This window comes from Anolis carolinensis, unplaced genomic scaffold (assembly GCF_035594765.1).
Source record: "Anolis carolinensis isolate JA03-04 unplaced genomic scaffold, rAnoCar3.1.pri scaffold_8, whole genome shotgun sequence".
In the NCBI taxonomy this organism is placed as follows: Eukaryota; Metazoa; Chordata; class Lepidosauria; order Squamata; family Dactyloidae; genus Anolis; species Anolis carolinensis.
The window spans coordinates 16,615,634-16,632,623 of NW_026943819.1; the positions used below are offsets into that span (position 1 = coordinate 16,615,634).

The 16,990-nt window shown below is 42.0% G+C and overlaps 1 protein-coding gene across 5 annotated transcripts; it reads left to right on the plus strand.

Moving 5' to 3' along the window:
* The first annotated feature begins 2,052 nt into the window (after nt 1-2,052).
* Nucleotides 2,053-13,593, plus strand: msantd2 (Myb/SANT DNA binding domain containing 2). 5 transcript variants are annotated; one of them, XM_016996777.2, is made up of 4 exons: nt 2,053-2,602; nt 9,115-9,373; nt 11,176-11,236; nt 11,817-13,593. In XM_016996777.2, exons 1-4 carry the CDS (start codon nt 2,090-2,092, stop codon nt 12,667-12,669), a joined length of 1,686 nt encoding a protein of 561 aa, XP_016852266.2. In that variant the 5' UTR covers nt 2,053-2,089; the 3' UTR covers nt 12,670-13,593. The 5 variants fall into 5 exon arrangements, with proteins under 5 accessions (XP_016852266.2, XP_016852267.2, XP_062817017.1 ...); XM_062960946.1 differs by lacking the exon at nt 2,053-2,602 and adding an exon at nt 2,634-8,563; XM_016996778.2 differs by lacking the exon at nt 9,115-9,373 and having other exon boundaries at nt 11,817-11,956.
* Nucleotides 13,594-16,990: the final 3,397 nt, after the last annotated feature.

A 16,990-nucleotide genomic window follows, 5' to 3' on the forward strand; every position in this document is an offset into this window, starting at 1 on the left:
TTGCTATTGTGTCCAGGAGGAGCCCCTCGGGATTTCACATGCAGGAACCAAGAGAAACAGGGGTCAGAAGAGCCAACGATCTGCCTCAACCTACGGAACATCTCGCTTTTGGGGGATGCTTGGGGAACTATGGGAGCAAAGCCACAACTCCTAAGGGTTAGTTTTCACCAAGATCTATCTGGCTGTATGTGAAGAAGGGGTCCTCTAATGACTGGCATTTCATCAAGAATAGGGAGTACCCATGTGCAAGGCCTTAGATTAATAACAGAGGAGCTCAAGTGAGTGGATTCACATGGTTCCTTCTTCGGCCTGACCTTACATTAAGAATAGGGTTCTCCCATATATCTGGCATGACATTGAGAATAGGAGATCCACAAATGTGTGGCCTTACATTAAGAATATGAGATCCCAGAAGGCCTGATCTTATATTAAAAATAGGGCTCTCCCATATGCCTGGCCATACATTAAGAATACAAGATCACCTTATGCCTGGTCTTCTATTAAGAAGAGGGGTCTCCCATATACCTAGCCTTACATTAAGAATAGGAGATCCCCAAATACCGGGTCTTATATTAAGAGGGGTCTCACACAGGGCCGTAGCCAGAAAAAAAATTCAGGAGGGGTTTTGAAAATTTCGGGGGGGGGGGGGGTTAACCCCTAGCACACACCCCTCCCCGCTATACAAACCTGTCAATATCTGCTTGAAATAGTGCCTGGAGGGACTCTTAATGTTTTGTGTCTCATAGACTTAGCATGGGGATTTGGTTAACCAGTTAAAATTCATGAGTAAACCAGGTTTTTTTTATAACCTGAAAAATTTCGGGGGGGGGGGGTTGAACCCCTAAAACCGCCCCCTCGCTACAGGCCTGGACATATACCTAGCCTTACTTTAAGAAAAGGAGATCCCCTTATGCCTGGGCTTACATGAAGAATAGAGGTCTTCCATACACCTAGCCTAAAGTTGAAAATAGGATATCCCCGAATGTCTCACCTTAAATAAAGGATAGGAGATCCCCTTATGCCTGGCCTTACATTAAGATTAGGAGATCTCCGAATACCAGGTCTTCTATTAAGAAGAGTGGTCTCCCATTTACCTAGCCTTACATTAGGAATGGGAGATCCCCCAATGCCCGGTTTTCTATTAAGATGAGGGGTCTCCCATTTACCTAGCCTTACATTAAGAATTGGAGATCCCCAAATGCCTGGTATTATATAAAGAACTAGCTGTGCCCGGCCACGCGTTGCTGTGGCGAAGTATGGTGGTATGGGAAATAAAGTATTGAGGAATTGGTGGTAGTTAAGGTAAAGGGTAAACGTTTTCCCCTGACATTAAGTCAGTCATGTCTGACTATGGGGGTTGGTGCTCATCTCCATTTCTAAGCCGAAGAGCCAGCGTTGTCCGTAGACTCCTCCAAGGTCATGTGGGATGACTGCATGGAGCGGCGTTACCTTCCCGCCGGAGTAGTGCCTATTGATGCACTCACATTTGCATGTTTTTGAACTTCTGGGTTGGCAGAAGCTGGGGCTAACAGTGGGGGCTCTCTCCGCTCCTCCAATTCAAACCTGTGGCCTTTCGGTCCAGAAGTTCAGCAGCTCAGCGCTTTAACATGCTGCGTCATCAGGGGATATTATTTCCTAAAGGTTGTGAATATACAATATTTCTGATTTTTTTTGTCTGTTGGAGGCAAGTATGAATGCTGCAAGTAGGAAAAATGATTAGGATGTAATGGCCTTGCAGGTTTAAAGCCTGGCTGTTTCCTCCAAGTGAATTTTTTGTTGGGAGGTGGTAGCTGGCCCTGATTATTTCCTTTCTGGAATTCCCTTGTTTTCAGAGTGGTGTTGTTTGCGATATTTTATGTGCTTCTACTGTCTGTGGCCCTGAGAAAACAGAGGATTTGCCAGACTGTTTGCCTACCGGCTGTTAGGAATTGTGGAAGTTGAAGTCCAAAGCACCTGGAGGGCCGAAGTCCGCCCATGCCTGCGAGAGACCTGTCTCTTTGCGCCTCTGCTCCCTTTTCCTGCCTGGCGGAAGTCCCGCCCCCGGGGCCCCGCGCGGTCACTTCCGCCCGCTCGGCTCCGCAGCACCAATATGGCGGCGCCCTGTGGCTCCTCACAGCTCTCGGCCGGCGCGCCGCCGCTGAAGACGCCCAAGATGGAGGTGCTGTCGCCGGGCTCTCCGGGGGCGCTGAGCGACGGCAACCGCAGCCTGTCGGAGCCCTCCACGCCCAGCGGCGCCTCGCCCCTCGGCCCCGCGGGCCCGGGCTGCGTGGCGGCGGCGTCGGGCTCGGGCGTTGGGGCGCGCGGCGGGGCCTCCCCCTCGGCCTCGGCCTCTCCCTTCTCCCCCGGGGGCGCCTCGGCAGCGGCGGCGGCAGCAGCGGCGGCGGCCTGCCGGGGCATGTCGTGGACGCCGGCGGAGACCAACGCCCTCATCGCCGTGTGGGGCAACGAGCGGCTGGTGGAGGCGCGCTACCAGCAACTGGAGGGCGCCGGCACCGTCTTCGGGAGCAAGGCCCCCGGACCCGCCATGTACGAGCGCGTCTCGCGGGCCCTGGCCGAGCTGGGCTACGAGCGCACACCCTCCCAGTGCCGGGAGCGCATCAAGGTACCTCCTCTCCTGCACCGGGCACTCCACACCGCAGGGCCGAGGATGCCCAGTCACACGATGCCCACTCAGGGCTCGTCTTGGCCCGTCCACACAGCCATAGAACCCTGAAGATCAAGGCAGATCATCCACAGTGTCTGCCCAGAACCGGCTTATCTGAGGCCTCTTCCACACAGCTGTATAAAGTCCCACACTGTCTACTTTGATCTGGGTTATATGACAGTGTGGATTCAGCCCCCTTCCACATAGCTGAATAAAATTCCACATTATCTGCTTTGAACTAGGTTATATGGCAGTGTGAACTCAGGCCTCTTCCACACAGCCATATAACCCAGAATATCAAGGCGGAACAATCCCACAATATCTGCTTTGAACTCGGTTTTCTGAGGACTCTTCCAGATAGACCCCAGTTTCCCAGGATCAGATCCCAGACCCGGGAATGCCCCAGCCACAAAGCGCCCATTCAGGACTCGCCTTGGCCTGTCCACTCAGCCTTAGAATAAACAATATCAAGGCAGAACACCAACAGTATCGGCCTTGGACCGGGTTACCTGGAGGTCTGTCCAAACAACTAAATAAAATCCTACATTATCAACTTTGAACTGAGTTATATGGCAGTGTGGACTCAGATAACCCAGGGCCCTTCCACACAGCCATATAACCCAGAATGTCATGGCAGAATAACTCACAATATCTGCTTTGAACTGGAATATCTTGAGTCCACACTGCCATATATCCCAGTTCAAAGCTGATAATGTGGGATTTTATTCAACTGTGTGGAAGGGGCCCCAGTTCAAAGCAGATATTGTGGGATTTTCTGCCTTGATATTCTGGGTTACATGGCTGTGTGGAAGGGCCCTGAGTCCACACTGCCATATAATCCTGTTCAATGTGGATTTTTTACAGCTGTGTAGAAGGGACCCTTCACACGCTTTTGTGGGCATTTGTTCCACAGTTTCAGGCAAGTTTTGAACTGCTTTAAGTGGTCGATGTAGACAGGGCCTCGCTCTTCAGTGGCTTGGTAGCACATTAGAGACCGATTCCTCATCTACGTTGGCTTTGGAGAAAGTGCAGATTATACTAGATAGGAAACCCTGGGAGTGGAATGGTGATAACGCAAACTGCAGAAAGCTGAAGCGACCGAACCCAAAGGGTGCTTAGCCTCACCAACTGTTCCTCTTCACCCTGGAAAGAAGTGACTAGTGAAGTGCCATGCATAGAATAGAACAGCTTTATTTGTCATTGTGATATTGCACAGCGAAATTACGTGCTTTCCCCGCCGCACACACCACATAACAACACATCCATCCCTCCAAACACACCCCACCACCACCACAGTCCCCAATGCCAAACCACAGAGTTCAACATAACCACAGCTCTAGGATAAAAACTATCCTTTAATCTGTTTGTCCCTGTCTTTGTCACCCTGTACCATTTAGGGTACCTTATTAGTATTTAAAACAATTCAGTTAGATCCATAATAACATAAAAAAAAACCACAGCCGCCCCTTGTCCATCTGAGCATCCTAATATTTAGCCTTTCAGGAGGGAATGGCTCCCACACACTCTTTGGGAATTTGTAGCACTGTAGAGACCGAAGCCCTATCTACATTGACCATTTAGTGCAGTTTGAGGTTGGCAGCTAGATCAGACAAACTCCCACAAAAGAGGGTAAAAGAAAGCCCTTAATGTTCATTGATACTCTGGACCTCAAACTGGCAATAATCTGCACATGTTTCTTCGGTACCAGTTTGAAATTGTTATTAAATGGTTAGTGTAGATGGGGCTTGAGAGAAAGAAGTTGGTAGTGTGAGCTTTGGTCCACAATTTCTTGCAAGTTGGTCATTTACCTCAATTTTCTGCTAGATCTCAAGAATATTAAATGGTTCAGAAAAATCAAAGGTTGCCTTAAAAATAGTCTGGGTTGAACAGAGTAAAAAGTTCAATGTGGTGCTTTTATTTGCGAGAATTAGCCGTAAGGTAACAGTGTCTTTTTGATGACAAACCATTCTGTCGAGTTAGTGAAATTAGTCATCCACTGGAGTGGAATTTGTGTTTTGTTTTGTTAGCAATTTCTCCTAACTGGCTAGGAGCATATAAAGATGATGATTTGCACAGTGAAGTCGATTGGTTTATTCCCATGCTCAGGTTTGCTTGTTTTCTTTCTCCCTTTTCCTAATATTGAAGCAGCTGCTAAGTTTTGAAAAGTTTTCTGAAAAGTAATTTGCTGGTGTCCTTTTTTCCTTTTTGTGTAGAGCTTGCTCAAGTCAGTGCTGGTGAAATGAAATTTGATTTATTTTTAATGTGTTGACATTAATACAAGAGCATAGCTGGTTAGGACCTACTTCTGTTTGATTAAGGAGTTTTTTACACTCCAGTGTTGAAAGTGCTGTTATCCCGCTTCAGCTATGGTTTCCTCTTATGGAATTCTGGGGTTTGTAGTTTTAGTCAGGCCCAAAACCTCTTTGGCTGAAAATTTGAAAGGTATCTCCCTTAACTGCAAATCCCATGATCCCACAGGAGGCAGCCATAGCAGTTATAGTGTACTGTGATGATCTCCTTAGTTATGTCAACTTGAAAATACTCACCAGTGCGATTGAGGAGCACCAGCAGACACATCTTGTATAGGTGAACCTTCTGTCAGCAGTGTATCATAGTGATGATATAATTGATCCAGGGTTTTTAAAAAAACTAATTTCAAGGACTGTGAAACTGTTTCAAATTAGCTGCTCTCTTATGACATTGGCAACTGTTTCAAATCAGTAATACCTCTTTGGAATCATCTTTTAATCAGTTGGATAATTTTGGCTTGCAAGGAGCATCCTTTTTTTTTTTAGGCTCAAGTGTTCCGCAAGTTATAGCAATTGTGGGTCAAGTCCATTACTGACCGAAGATGTCTCAGGAATCCATGGTGGTATGACATTTTAGAAGTGAATGTCTGTCCGAAAATAGTTGCTTTACTTCTTTCCAGTATAATAGGGATTTATTTTTGAGACTTGGGTTAAAACAAGTATGTATTTTAAATCAAAAACATGGCTGTGTATCAGTATGCAAAGTGGTATGGGAGCAACTTAGAGACTGAGAGAATGAAGCTGGTAGCACAAGCTTTTATTTTGACTCCTTTTCAAATGAGGACAGTTCGCTTTGGACTAGATAAACTTTGTAATGATAATGTTAGACAAGATTTGTCATATGTACATTTTCTCCTTGTAGTATTTAAAAAGCACAATAATGTTGAGGAAATAAATAAATCAAGCTTCATAATGTAACACCTCGATGTGCCTTTAAAATGGGAGATAGGTAATAGAATTTGCCCTGATGATTTTCTTGGTTGCCCAGTACCTGTTTAATGTCATACATGTCTATTGGGTTGTTAAGATAACTGTATGATAATCTTTAATTTGTTTTTTGTTTAAATTTAGAGAGCCGAGAAAGTCATCAGTTTTAAACTAGGTGGTATTTTAGTGGGATGCGGTTTGGGATAGAATGTCTCTAAGTGCTCTTCCACACAGCCATGTAACCCAGAATATCAAGGCAGATAATTCACAATATCTGCTTTGAACTGGATTATCTGAGTCCACACTGCCATATAATCCAGTTCAATGTGGATTTTATACAGCTGCATTTGAGATAATCTTGAAATCTCTTATATCAAGGATTCCCTTCTCAGATCTCAAAGCTTTTTCTTACATGTGCCTTCTTGAATAAAGAGTCCACGAAAGACCGCTTTCAGCGTGTCCCAAAGGAAAGATTCTGAGGTAGATGGCTTTTTATTCTGGTGCAACAGTTTAATGGTTTTCTTTATATGCGGTATCTGTCAGGAGTGTTGGGTTAAACTTCCAGATTTTAATGATTTTGTCAGTTCTTTGATACTAAGCCTGGTCAGCCCTGGTTCATACTTGGATGGGAGACCAGCAACAAAGACTAGGCTATATGTTTCAGAGGAAAAAACTGGGGTCTCTAGGCAAGGGTTATTCAGGAGAGGTTTGTCACTGCCTGCTTCTTAGGCAGAGAGGATACGATGTGCCCAAGGCCACTCATTGAGTTTCCATGACTGAGTGGGGATTTGAACCCTGGATCTCTATCACTTTAACCACCCCATCACATTAACATGCACACCATAGCCTCCCATGCTGTGCATGGTTGCCAAGCCATTGCTTCATAGAATAAGAACAATGTTCAATTCTTGGCTGTATGTTTTAGTTCTATCAATTGGCAATATGGATGATAGACTTCTACTGAATGAAGCTCTGACACGACATCATGAAGTTTGCTTCCTCCTCTAATCTGGCTCTGGGCAGGTTGGTTGGGAAAATCTTTTGAAACCAATAGATCCAAGTCAAGTTTATAGTCAAATTACTGCCTTAGTTTTGAAACAGGCTGCCAGAAAATACTTTGAGATGCTAAATTGAGTCCCCAAGTAATTGAGACAGAATTTGGCATTGTTTGCTCTCCCAAAAGATCTCATCAGGGCATATTAAGACTTCTTGGCTAATTATGCTACTGTCACTGTTTGTTTTAATGCATTGTCTTTAATGAACCTCCTATTGTGTTCTGTTGCTTAGCCAGATAAACAATTTAAAGCTCAGCAGAAGTGTTTGGATTTTGGTGGATTTAGTTCTGTTGACCAGCCAATGGGACTAAGACTAGAAATAGGAAGTAGAGACTGTGTGAAGAAATTGCTCTTCTCCAAAAATAGTTTGAATGTTTTGGGTTCGGAAAAAGCTATTTTCATAGCTTGTGCACTAAAGCAGCTGGATGTTATTAGTTGAGTAAAATTTTAATATTGATAGAAAAATCTTAAAACAAATTCCTGCAGCAGTGATTAGTAGATAGCAGCCTGTGGGCTAGATTCGTCCATGTGAGGAGTACCCATCCAGTGCCACGTTCCTATGCCGGCTCATAAGCATGGATCTTACGTTGGGGAAGCAAGGCTGTTGTGGTCATGCCCTTTCGTCTGTGAGTTGTGATTAACATTATCCTGGCATTTATCTGAGTTGCTTAGATTTTTCAACAGTCCTGTGCAAAACTGTCTCAGCTAGGATCTTACATCGTTGTGTTCTTAAGTGTTATCTATAACTACTAGTTTTTGTTCCAGTATATTCCAAGTTCCCTTGTTGTTGCTTTCCCAGATCCATTGTTGGATTTTAAGAGGAGCACAGTGTTTTGTTTAAGCCACCAAATGTCCCCCTTTCTTTGCTATCTCCATATTTTTAAATAGCATCATGAAATCAACCAATTTTAATAGCTGTATTACTACTCCTAGAATTCCAGGTATTGGAAAGAATTAAATATTTTTGTGTAGTTCATGGTCAGTGGTTGAACAATAGTAGAGTCAGTGGAGCTATTAGGAAAACTTGCCAAAATACCCTTCATAAGAATACAGTTCTAACCTGCTAAAGTGGTTGCTAAAGTAGTGATACCTTTTGGCACCCGGATAACCACATTTTTAAACTTTGTTTTAACTGAAAACAAAGACACTATGTGGTTTATTTTCTTCCCAAATTCCCCCAAAAGATTTTATATTTGGTGAACGGAACATATTCTTGACAAAATACTAAGTACATTGTCTTTTGATGTTATGGTTGTCCAGTTTTAGTCTGTGGCTCATTCTTTAAAAGAGAGTACATTAAAAGAGTAATTTCTCATCTAAGAGTCAGGTAGAAACTGGGAAGGAGAGGCTCATAACAATTTTCCACAGTTTTACAAATATAGGGCAAGCTGCATGCAGCAAAGTGGGCAATCTTGAGTAAGAATGAAAGCGAAAAAAGAATTGTTTGAAACTTGGTGTATATGCTTCAGAATCTTGGCCTGGTTTAATGTTTGATAATTAGACCTGACCATCTTAGTATTGTGTATTTGATATTTGAGCATGGGAATTCAGAGCATTATTGATTTCACCTCTTTTAAATTTCAGCAGCTTCCCAAGAGACAGAGTGAGTTAGTAAGGATGCAAAATATGTAAGTAATATATTTTACTAGCTAAAGAGTTTAGGCCAACATTTTACTTTTAAATGTTTTCTTTTTGGAGTAAGGGATGATCCAGCTGTCTGCTTTTGGTGACTCCTTGTTTTTATTTCTCTTTCTGTCTCTTCTTTCTCTTAATTGCCTTCTCCAAACTGTGAGCATACTAGTAACTATTCTTTCTCCTCCTTTTGTAAAGGTGTACATCTCATGGGCTTGTTGGTATCTGGCTAGGACTTAGCTCTAAATTCTATCACAAATGATATTGGGAAGGGAAAGTCATTGGCAATAGAGATGAACAAATAAAATTGCTGTCTCTAATGATCTTGTAGATGCGTTGTCCTGTTGTGGCAAATGTACACATAACAGTGCTGTATGTTAGGGCATTAAATGACTGGAAGTTCAGACTGGCTTGATCGCTGCTTGATAGCATTCTTTTTTTGGTTAAAGCAGTCAGTGTGTGGCAGACCTTTGCTCAGCTAGATATGAATGAAAGTTGTGTAACTCATTGAGAATGATGACAGTAACAAAAGCATTTTCTGTTTTAGACCCTTCGCAGGTGTTACAGTCGAGTGAAGGAACATGGTGTTGGGAAAAGGAAAAGCAGTTACACATTTGAACAGTTGGAGCAGGTGTTTGGTCAAGGAGGATGGGATTCTCAACCTTGCCAACCAGTGCTTATCAACAGTAGTGGCCTATACCAAGAGCTTGAGTCAGATGGCAGTACAATGGAGGAGTACTCACAGGATGAATGGGGGAACCATAGTCAGGAGCTTCATTGCTACCAGTCAGGAGACCAAGAATTGGGTAAGAAATGCTAAACCTTGCCCATACTCTGACATTTTGTTTGTCTTCGTTGGGGTTGTGTGTTTTTTTATCATTACTAATGACATAATACAGCTGCTATTCCTGTTTCTGTTGACTGGTATAGCATGCTGATATCCAAATAGAACATTTGTGTTTTGTTCTCCACATGTTACTGTTATGGTAACAGGTGTCTTGTCAAATTAGGCAATGAGACAGTGCAGAGTGCTGTAGTTTGATAGAGAACTGGGTACTCGCACAGCATCTGGATGCATATTGCCTGAACTCTGTCTTGCCAATGTACCTACAAGCTGTCCAGAGTATTTCAGAGATATTTGGGCTTACAGAATTCAGAGAGCTTTTTGTGAAACAACTTTCAACTGAAAAATGGAAGTTACCGTGTTATGTACGTTTCAGATCTTGAATTTGATTACAGTATTCAGAACTTTGCTGCAGACTGGATCTTCTTGCTTGTTGTCACAATAACAGAAACATCTCAGTACATATATAGACATGTTCTTTTTTGTATGATATTGTCATGGGACTCAACACATGGGAAATTCTAACCAAATACAAAAACAGTTGTTACTCATAAAATGTATTAAAATGGGATGAATAATACGAATGAGAGGAACCAGATTCAAATAATCTAAATTGTTTATAGTAAAATACTGAAGAATTAGAGTTTTTTATTACAGCAGCATTTAGATTAGATGTACAGTTGGCCCTCCACATTTGCAAGTTTTTACTTTTATGAATTGGATTATTCATGGATTATTTGTTGCCGCTTTGAGTCCCCTTTGGGGAGATAAAGCAGGGTATAAATATATGTATAATAACAATTTTAATAAGCATCGTAACCCACTATGCCCTGACCTTCAGCCATGCATCTATCCTTCTCCACCAATGCCTCTACTTCATTTTCTTCCCTCCTGTGTCCAAGCAGCTGTGTCTGCTTTGTTCAGGCAATACCAATGATGTCACTAACTGGGGCGCAGACACACACAATGTGCAGCAGCAGCAGGAGGAACAGTTCCGATCAGGCCAGGAACCAGAGGGACAGCTGAGGTGGCAGCATGATGGCTCTCTTCCTCTTCCTTCTACACACCATGTGTGTGTATGTATCACCCAGGGCCTTGTTGGGATGTGCAAAGTGGGAGAATTAGCTCCAGGGAGCATGGTCAATTCCCTATGCAGCAGCATAGAAGAGACCTAGGGATCAACTGTGGGACAAGAAGGAGGCAACAGTGGAGCCCTGGTCTGCTGCCACTGTCTTCATGGTGACTCTTCCTTCCAGAGATGCCATTTGCACTTAGGAGGAGGGAGTCAGGTTTGTATGGGTCTGAGTCAGGGCATGGCAGCAAAGGCTGGATTTGGGCACCTCCTTGTGATGAAGAGGCCCTGGTGAAGCAGTAGCAGCCTTCACAGCCCTTAGCAGCCAAGAACAGTAAACAGGGGCAGGTGGAAGTGCCAGGAGAGAGGGTGCTACTATCGAGTCCCTTCTGCTTAGCGCTGCTGCCTGGCTAACAGGGAAAGGAGGTATGTGGCCAAAGCGGCCCCACTTTCAAGGGAGAGCACACCTAGCATAAGGTTTTGTGTTCAGAGTGGCAGCAAGTGTTTTAAATATTGAAGGGGGGTGTTAAGATATGTATGTTTTTTTCTGCTTTCACAGAGGTCTTGTACCCCTGATTTCAGCAAATGTGGAAGGTCAACATATGTTGCTTGACATTAATCGCAACAATTTGTGACACTGTTATAGACAAGTTGGCACTGCATTTTAAGTTATTCATGATCTTACCTTTTAGATGAGATCCCTACTATGAAAAAATCATTGAAGATAAAGCAAGAATCTTCTGAAGAATCACAGTAAGTAGCTTATGTGTTCCCTGGCTGTGACTTGAAAATTCTTACAGCTTCTGATTTGGGGGGGAGGGGGGGAATGGGGCGAAATCTGAACCTACTAACAGTTGCAGTGTTCGTCACACTGCATGTAATCAAAATTAAAACCTACTCTTAAGAAAGCAAGACCCTCACACTCTGTTACATGTGCTATTCACAGTCTGGTTGGCTGGATTGCAAATCTGATTTCTTTGCCAACCTTAGAGCTTCTTTCTTTCCTCGTCAAGTTTTTCTTGACAAGAATTGTTCATACCACATTTTCCTTGCCTCTTCCTAAGACTGAAGGAATACACCTTGCCCATTGTCACACAGTGGCTTTCCATGGCCAAGCGGGGATTCAAACCTTTGTTGTCCAATTCTCAAACCACAGTGCCACACTTTGTTGATTTGTTAATGCAAAAAAGGTTCAAGGCGTCATTTACAAATTTCTCCAGCTTCTCCCCATCTTTTGCTAGTTCTGCAACTTAGTATCTGACTTATGCATGTTCTGCTTTTTTAAACCACCTGCTTCAAAATTCACAATTTCTTTTTCTCTTCTTTTTTAAAGGAAGCGTGATATGATGCAGAATATTGTACAGATCTTGGAATCCGTCCAGTTAAAGTGGGAACTGTTTCAGAGCTGGACAGACTTCTCTAGGCTCCATCTTTCTAACAAACTGGCCATATTTGGCATTGGCTATAATACACGGTGGAAAGAGGAGATTCGATACCACTATGCTGAGATCAGTTCCCAAGTTCCCCTTGGCAAACGTCTCCGGGAATATTTCAACTCAGAGAAGCCAGAGGGCAGAGTAATCATGACCAGGGTACAGAAAATGAACTGGAAGAATGTTTACTATAAATTCCTAGAGATCACTATTAGCGAGGCCCGGTGCCTGGAGCTTCACATGGAAATTGACTGGATACCTATTGCTCATTCCAAGCCAACAGGTGGGAATATTGTCCAGTATTTATTACCTGGTGGCATTCCAAAAAGCCCTGGTCTGTATGCCATTGGATATGAAGACTGTCATGAGAAACCACAGTCTCCTGTCCATGAAGTCATCACTCAAGACCCTGAAAACGAGACTCTGGGGGAAGTGGAAATGCCCTTGACACAAACCTCCCTCAAAGTGGAGATGCAATCTACGCGAATCATATATTGTTACCTTGGCATTGCTGAGGTTAGGACTCTCCAGCAGTGCTTGTTCTTACACTTTCAGGCAAATACCAAAACCTTCAGCAAAGAGTGGGTTGGGATCAATGGATTTTTATCTCAGAACTGCATTGTAGACCCAGGGATTTCTCCCAAGTCCATCTACATCAAATTCGTGGAAGTGGAAAGGGACTTCCTTTCTGCAGGCTCATTGGTAGAGTGCCTGGAAAAAGCCATTGGGTACCCCTTGAAATTTAACAACTGAGTTTCATCCTTCATAAGGATCAGGGCTTTGACTCCTGTGTGGCATTTGGGATGAAATAAGCCTTTGTAAAAGAACGTGAACAACAACAAAATCATACTTGGAGGCGATTTTACAAAAAGTGTTTCCCAAGTCTGTAAAATATACAGCTTATTTGCTTGGGCCAATCAGCGGGTTTTGTAAAGCAAAGACTTTGAAAGGGAGCCTTGTAAATATAGTGACTGTTGGTACATTCCACATCGGACAAGCATACACTTTACGTTTCATACAAAAAACTGTTTTCCACAATGTCTCATTTTTACACATCTGTCTCTATATGTGTTATTACGATTATGTAATAAATAAGCAATAGATCATGGCAGGTTTAAAATTGGAGTCACACGAGACTGCTTTTCAGTGCCACTTTTAACCTCTCTTGTATATAAGTTAGCATTTCACACTTTTTCAACCATCAAGTGTTTTTTACTATTTCCAACCAGTGTTGCCTGCAAAATACCTTATGCTTCTGTGATATATCCCACTTTCCTAGTAGTGTTGCCATATCAACTTTATTTTTGTTTTGTTGGTTTTTTTGTTACATTAAAGTAATTCTGGTCTTTTTTTTTTTTTTACAAAAAAGGTCATCCTTTTTGTGTGGCAGTGAAAGTAACTCAACCACTGGGAAATGTTTAGTCAAACCATGCTTTTTATTACATGCAATCAAAGCTGTGAGAAAGGGGTGGGACAGGGTGGGAATGGGAAAGTTGTGGGATCCGGGTTACTAAGCATTTTTAATGCCGCGTCAAAATGTCACTATATAAACCCCATTATGCTGCTGGCAAGTTCCAGATTTTTTTACATTTCTTTTTTTAAAAAACTTCATTGATCCGTGGAAGTTGTGACATAACAATGAATGTGTCAGTCCAAATAAAAGCAAGCAAATCTGTCGATTTTCAGAAATGTGTTTTTAGTGGGATCTTTCTGGATTTAGCAAATAACTCATATTTATATGAAAATGTGTTTTATTATTGTTGTCTAAAATGTTATGAAATGTATGACAATCTACCAAAGGTTTAAGGAGGATTCCTCCAGGCTTACGCTCTAAAATCAGTGTAACAACATATTCAACCATTTATTTTCTGTCAAGACATTTATAAACTGATAAGCAGCCGGTTTCTGAGGACAGTGTGACTGGGATTATGTGTGTGTGTGTGTTTGCATTGTTTTTAAATAGCATCATTTTATATTTATTGTTAGCTGCCTTTTGTCCCTATAGCAGAAAAAAGCACCATAAAAATAAAATAAGAGCAGCTTTTAAGCAGAGTCGGAATGACCATCTGCTGTAGGTGCTTTGACTGTGTATTACTGTATGGCAGGGGACTGGATGGATGGTCTCTTCCAACTCTAGGATTTTAGGATTCTACATCTGGTCTCCAGAGTCCTAGTCCAACGGTCAGACTACTATTGACGCTCATTTCCTTACCAGGAAGTAGTGCACTCATCTCAATGTTCCGCACTGCCTTAGTATTTCAAAAGAAATGAAGTTGGAGGAAGAATATGATATAATTGGTACTAGTTTTTTAGTATTGTCATTGGATAAACATAAATATAAGTAATACAAACAGTCCTTTGTGAAAATACCGGCAGATTATCTATTTTCATCCCACCTTGCTTCCATGGAGATTGGGTAAATCTCATTGAGATAAATTAGTAATCTCAAATCAATATAAGCTTTGGCTTCAGTACAAAAACATCAATCCATCATTGGTTGTGAAGGTAAGGATTTAGGTTCTAGAAGTGTATAAAAGATGGTTTTTTTAAAAAAAATGTTGCAGCTTTCCACCTTTGCAAATGTAGAAGAAGGTCGCTGACAATTTAATTTATGACGCTTTTAAAATGTGCCTTTCTCTCCCAGTTCAAAGCTCATTAAGGCAAGTTAGCTTGCTGTTAACTGAACATTTGTCATTCAGTAACATCAACAAACAAACGGACATCAGTAGAAATAAAAAAATACTTTCAGGATTATTATGCCTGCTTATCTCAAAAATGAAGACCATTCCTTTTATGCCAGCAGAGGGAGTCCTGTTGCAAAGAATTAAGGGTTTCCCAAACTCTGGCCATATTCAAGCAATCTATACTATGATTTGTTGAAGGCTTTTATGGCCGGAATCACTGAGTTTTCTGGGCTGTATGGCCATGTTCCAGAAGCATTCTTTCCTGACGTTTCACCTGCATCTATGCATCTATGGCAGGCATCCTCAAAAGTTGTGAGGTCTTTTGGAAACTAGGCAAATGGGGTTTATATACGTATTTGTGGAATATCCAGGGTCGGAGAAATGAACTCAAGGTGGCACACAAGAGAAAGAACTCTTGTCTGTTTGAGGCAAGTGTGAATTTTGCAATTGGCCACCTTGATTAACATTGAATAACTTTGCAGCTTCAAGTTCTGGCTGGTTACTGCCTGGGTGAATCCTTTGTTGAGAGGTGTTAGCTGACCCTGATTGTTTCCTGTTTGGAATTCCCCCGTCTTCTGAGTGTTGTTCTTTATTTACTGTTCAGATTTAAGAGTTTTTTATGCTGGTAGCCAGTCACAAGGTGTTAAGATGCAGGATGTTCTGCAGTCAGTTAAAAACAAAATTCAAGAATGGCAGACAGAAGGTAATTGATTTGATATATTAGCATCCTGAAGATAGGATTGGCAATGAGAGAGGGAGGCACACATGGAGGTTGGTTGGGGCTTACATTAATATCCTGCCTTACTTCCAATGAACTCATGGTGGCACACAGAGCTTTCCAGCTCCCTAGTTCACGATCACAAGGCTAAACCTGATGGCTTGTTAACCTGTGTTAGGGGCTGGGATGAAAAATAATTATTTCATTTTTACAATATTCAGATACTGACCAAAGTGACATTCTCCTGATTACTGATCTACTAGTGATGTCTTAATGCAAGGGGAAGGCCCATGCCCCACTTCCAGATTTTAAACAGAGCTACACATATGTCATACAACAAAAAGTTCTGTTAAAACCTTAAAGACTAAGGTTTACTGTAGCATTGGTTTTTCTGCACTTTATCAAATGCAATATACATCAAACCTCATCTATCCAGAAATGGAGATCCACCGTTGCTAGAAATTTGGGAATACCCTCATGTCTAGCTTTGATTCACCAAGCCTACATATTCCATCTTGGGACTCCATCTGACCACCTCAGGACTTAATATTTTATCATTTTGAGGAAGAGTCTCAAAGATTGTGAATACTTGAACACTGTTTTGAAACTGTAGTTGTTCAACATAGTCTGGTTCTCTAGATCCTATTGGAGTGCATCGCCCAGCATTTCTCACAGTTTGTTTTGTTTCTATGCTGGGAGTTGCAGTTCAACATTTCATAGAGGAGCACATTTTACTAAGTGAAATATATAGTTTTAGATGCTTTGCTTGCTTGTGGATTTTGTTTCGTTCTTATAGCTCAGCACAGCTACTTTCATTTTTTTATAATGTTTAACATACACTAGTTTGTCCTGACTTTGCTTCTATTTGTGTTTGGGCTGTAGTGCCCATCATCCTCAGCCACATGCTGGATAGGGATGATGGGAGGTATAGTTTAACATGCATAGAAGACCATAAGTTGGAAGAAGTTATTATTACATGATGCAAAAAGAAGGGAGAAAAGAAGCACATATTCTTGACAAGCAAAAAGTTGCAGGATTCATTCTGACAGTCTTGTTTTGGAGGAGGAAGGAATCTCTAAAGTTCTGAGAAATGCTGCGAGTCAGTTCAGACCATGGAGAGACATTTTTGTAGTTTCCAAGAAATTCTCACTGGTTGTATTCCTGAGGCAACTCGAGACAAGGCAAAAGGGTCGGATATAAAAAATATCCATATTTTTGGCTTAAAGTTCTTAAACTACCAGTCAATAAACCTTAGGAGAAAACTTTCAGCATTGGGAGAGAGGGCAAACTACAAGCAACAGAACAATGGTATCGAGAGGGGAGTGTCAAATTGTAGACTCGGTCTGAATGTCCCCATGCCTGTTCTAAACAATGCAGACCTATTTCTAAGCAGTGGCTGACTCCAAACAAAGCAGAAAAACTGCTCATGTAGAATAAACAACAAACAGAGGGACAAAGAAATTGTATTTGTATCACCACTTCCCTCTCTTTAGTCTGGTGGATTCTTGACACGGATGGTTCAAAATGATAAGACAATAGATTTCTCTAGGAATACAAAACAGATTAACATGCCGCAGCTCTGCAAATGTAATCTGTTCATATTTAGAGATTTGGTTAAATCCTGATTTGATTTAAGAACATGTTAAAGTTGTTACTCTGCTGCTTAAATCTG

What these genes read in the sequence shown, in the direction of transcription:
- msantd2 (XM_016996777.2), top strand. Translation starts at nt 2,090, where the DNA reads ATGGCGGCGCCCTGTGGCTCCTCACAGCTCTCGGCCGGCGCGCCGCCG. An exon ending in GTCAGGAGACCAAGAATTGG is followed by an intron (nt 9,374 to 11,175) that starts GTAAGAAATGCT and finishes CTTACCTTTTAG; the next exon opens with ATGAGATCCCTACTATGAAA. An exon ending in GAATCTTCTGAAGAATCACA is followed by an intron (nt 11,237 to 11,816) that starts GTAAGTAGCTTA and finishes TCTTTTTTAAAG; the next exon opens with GAAGCGTGATATGATGCAGA.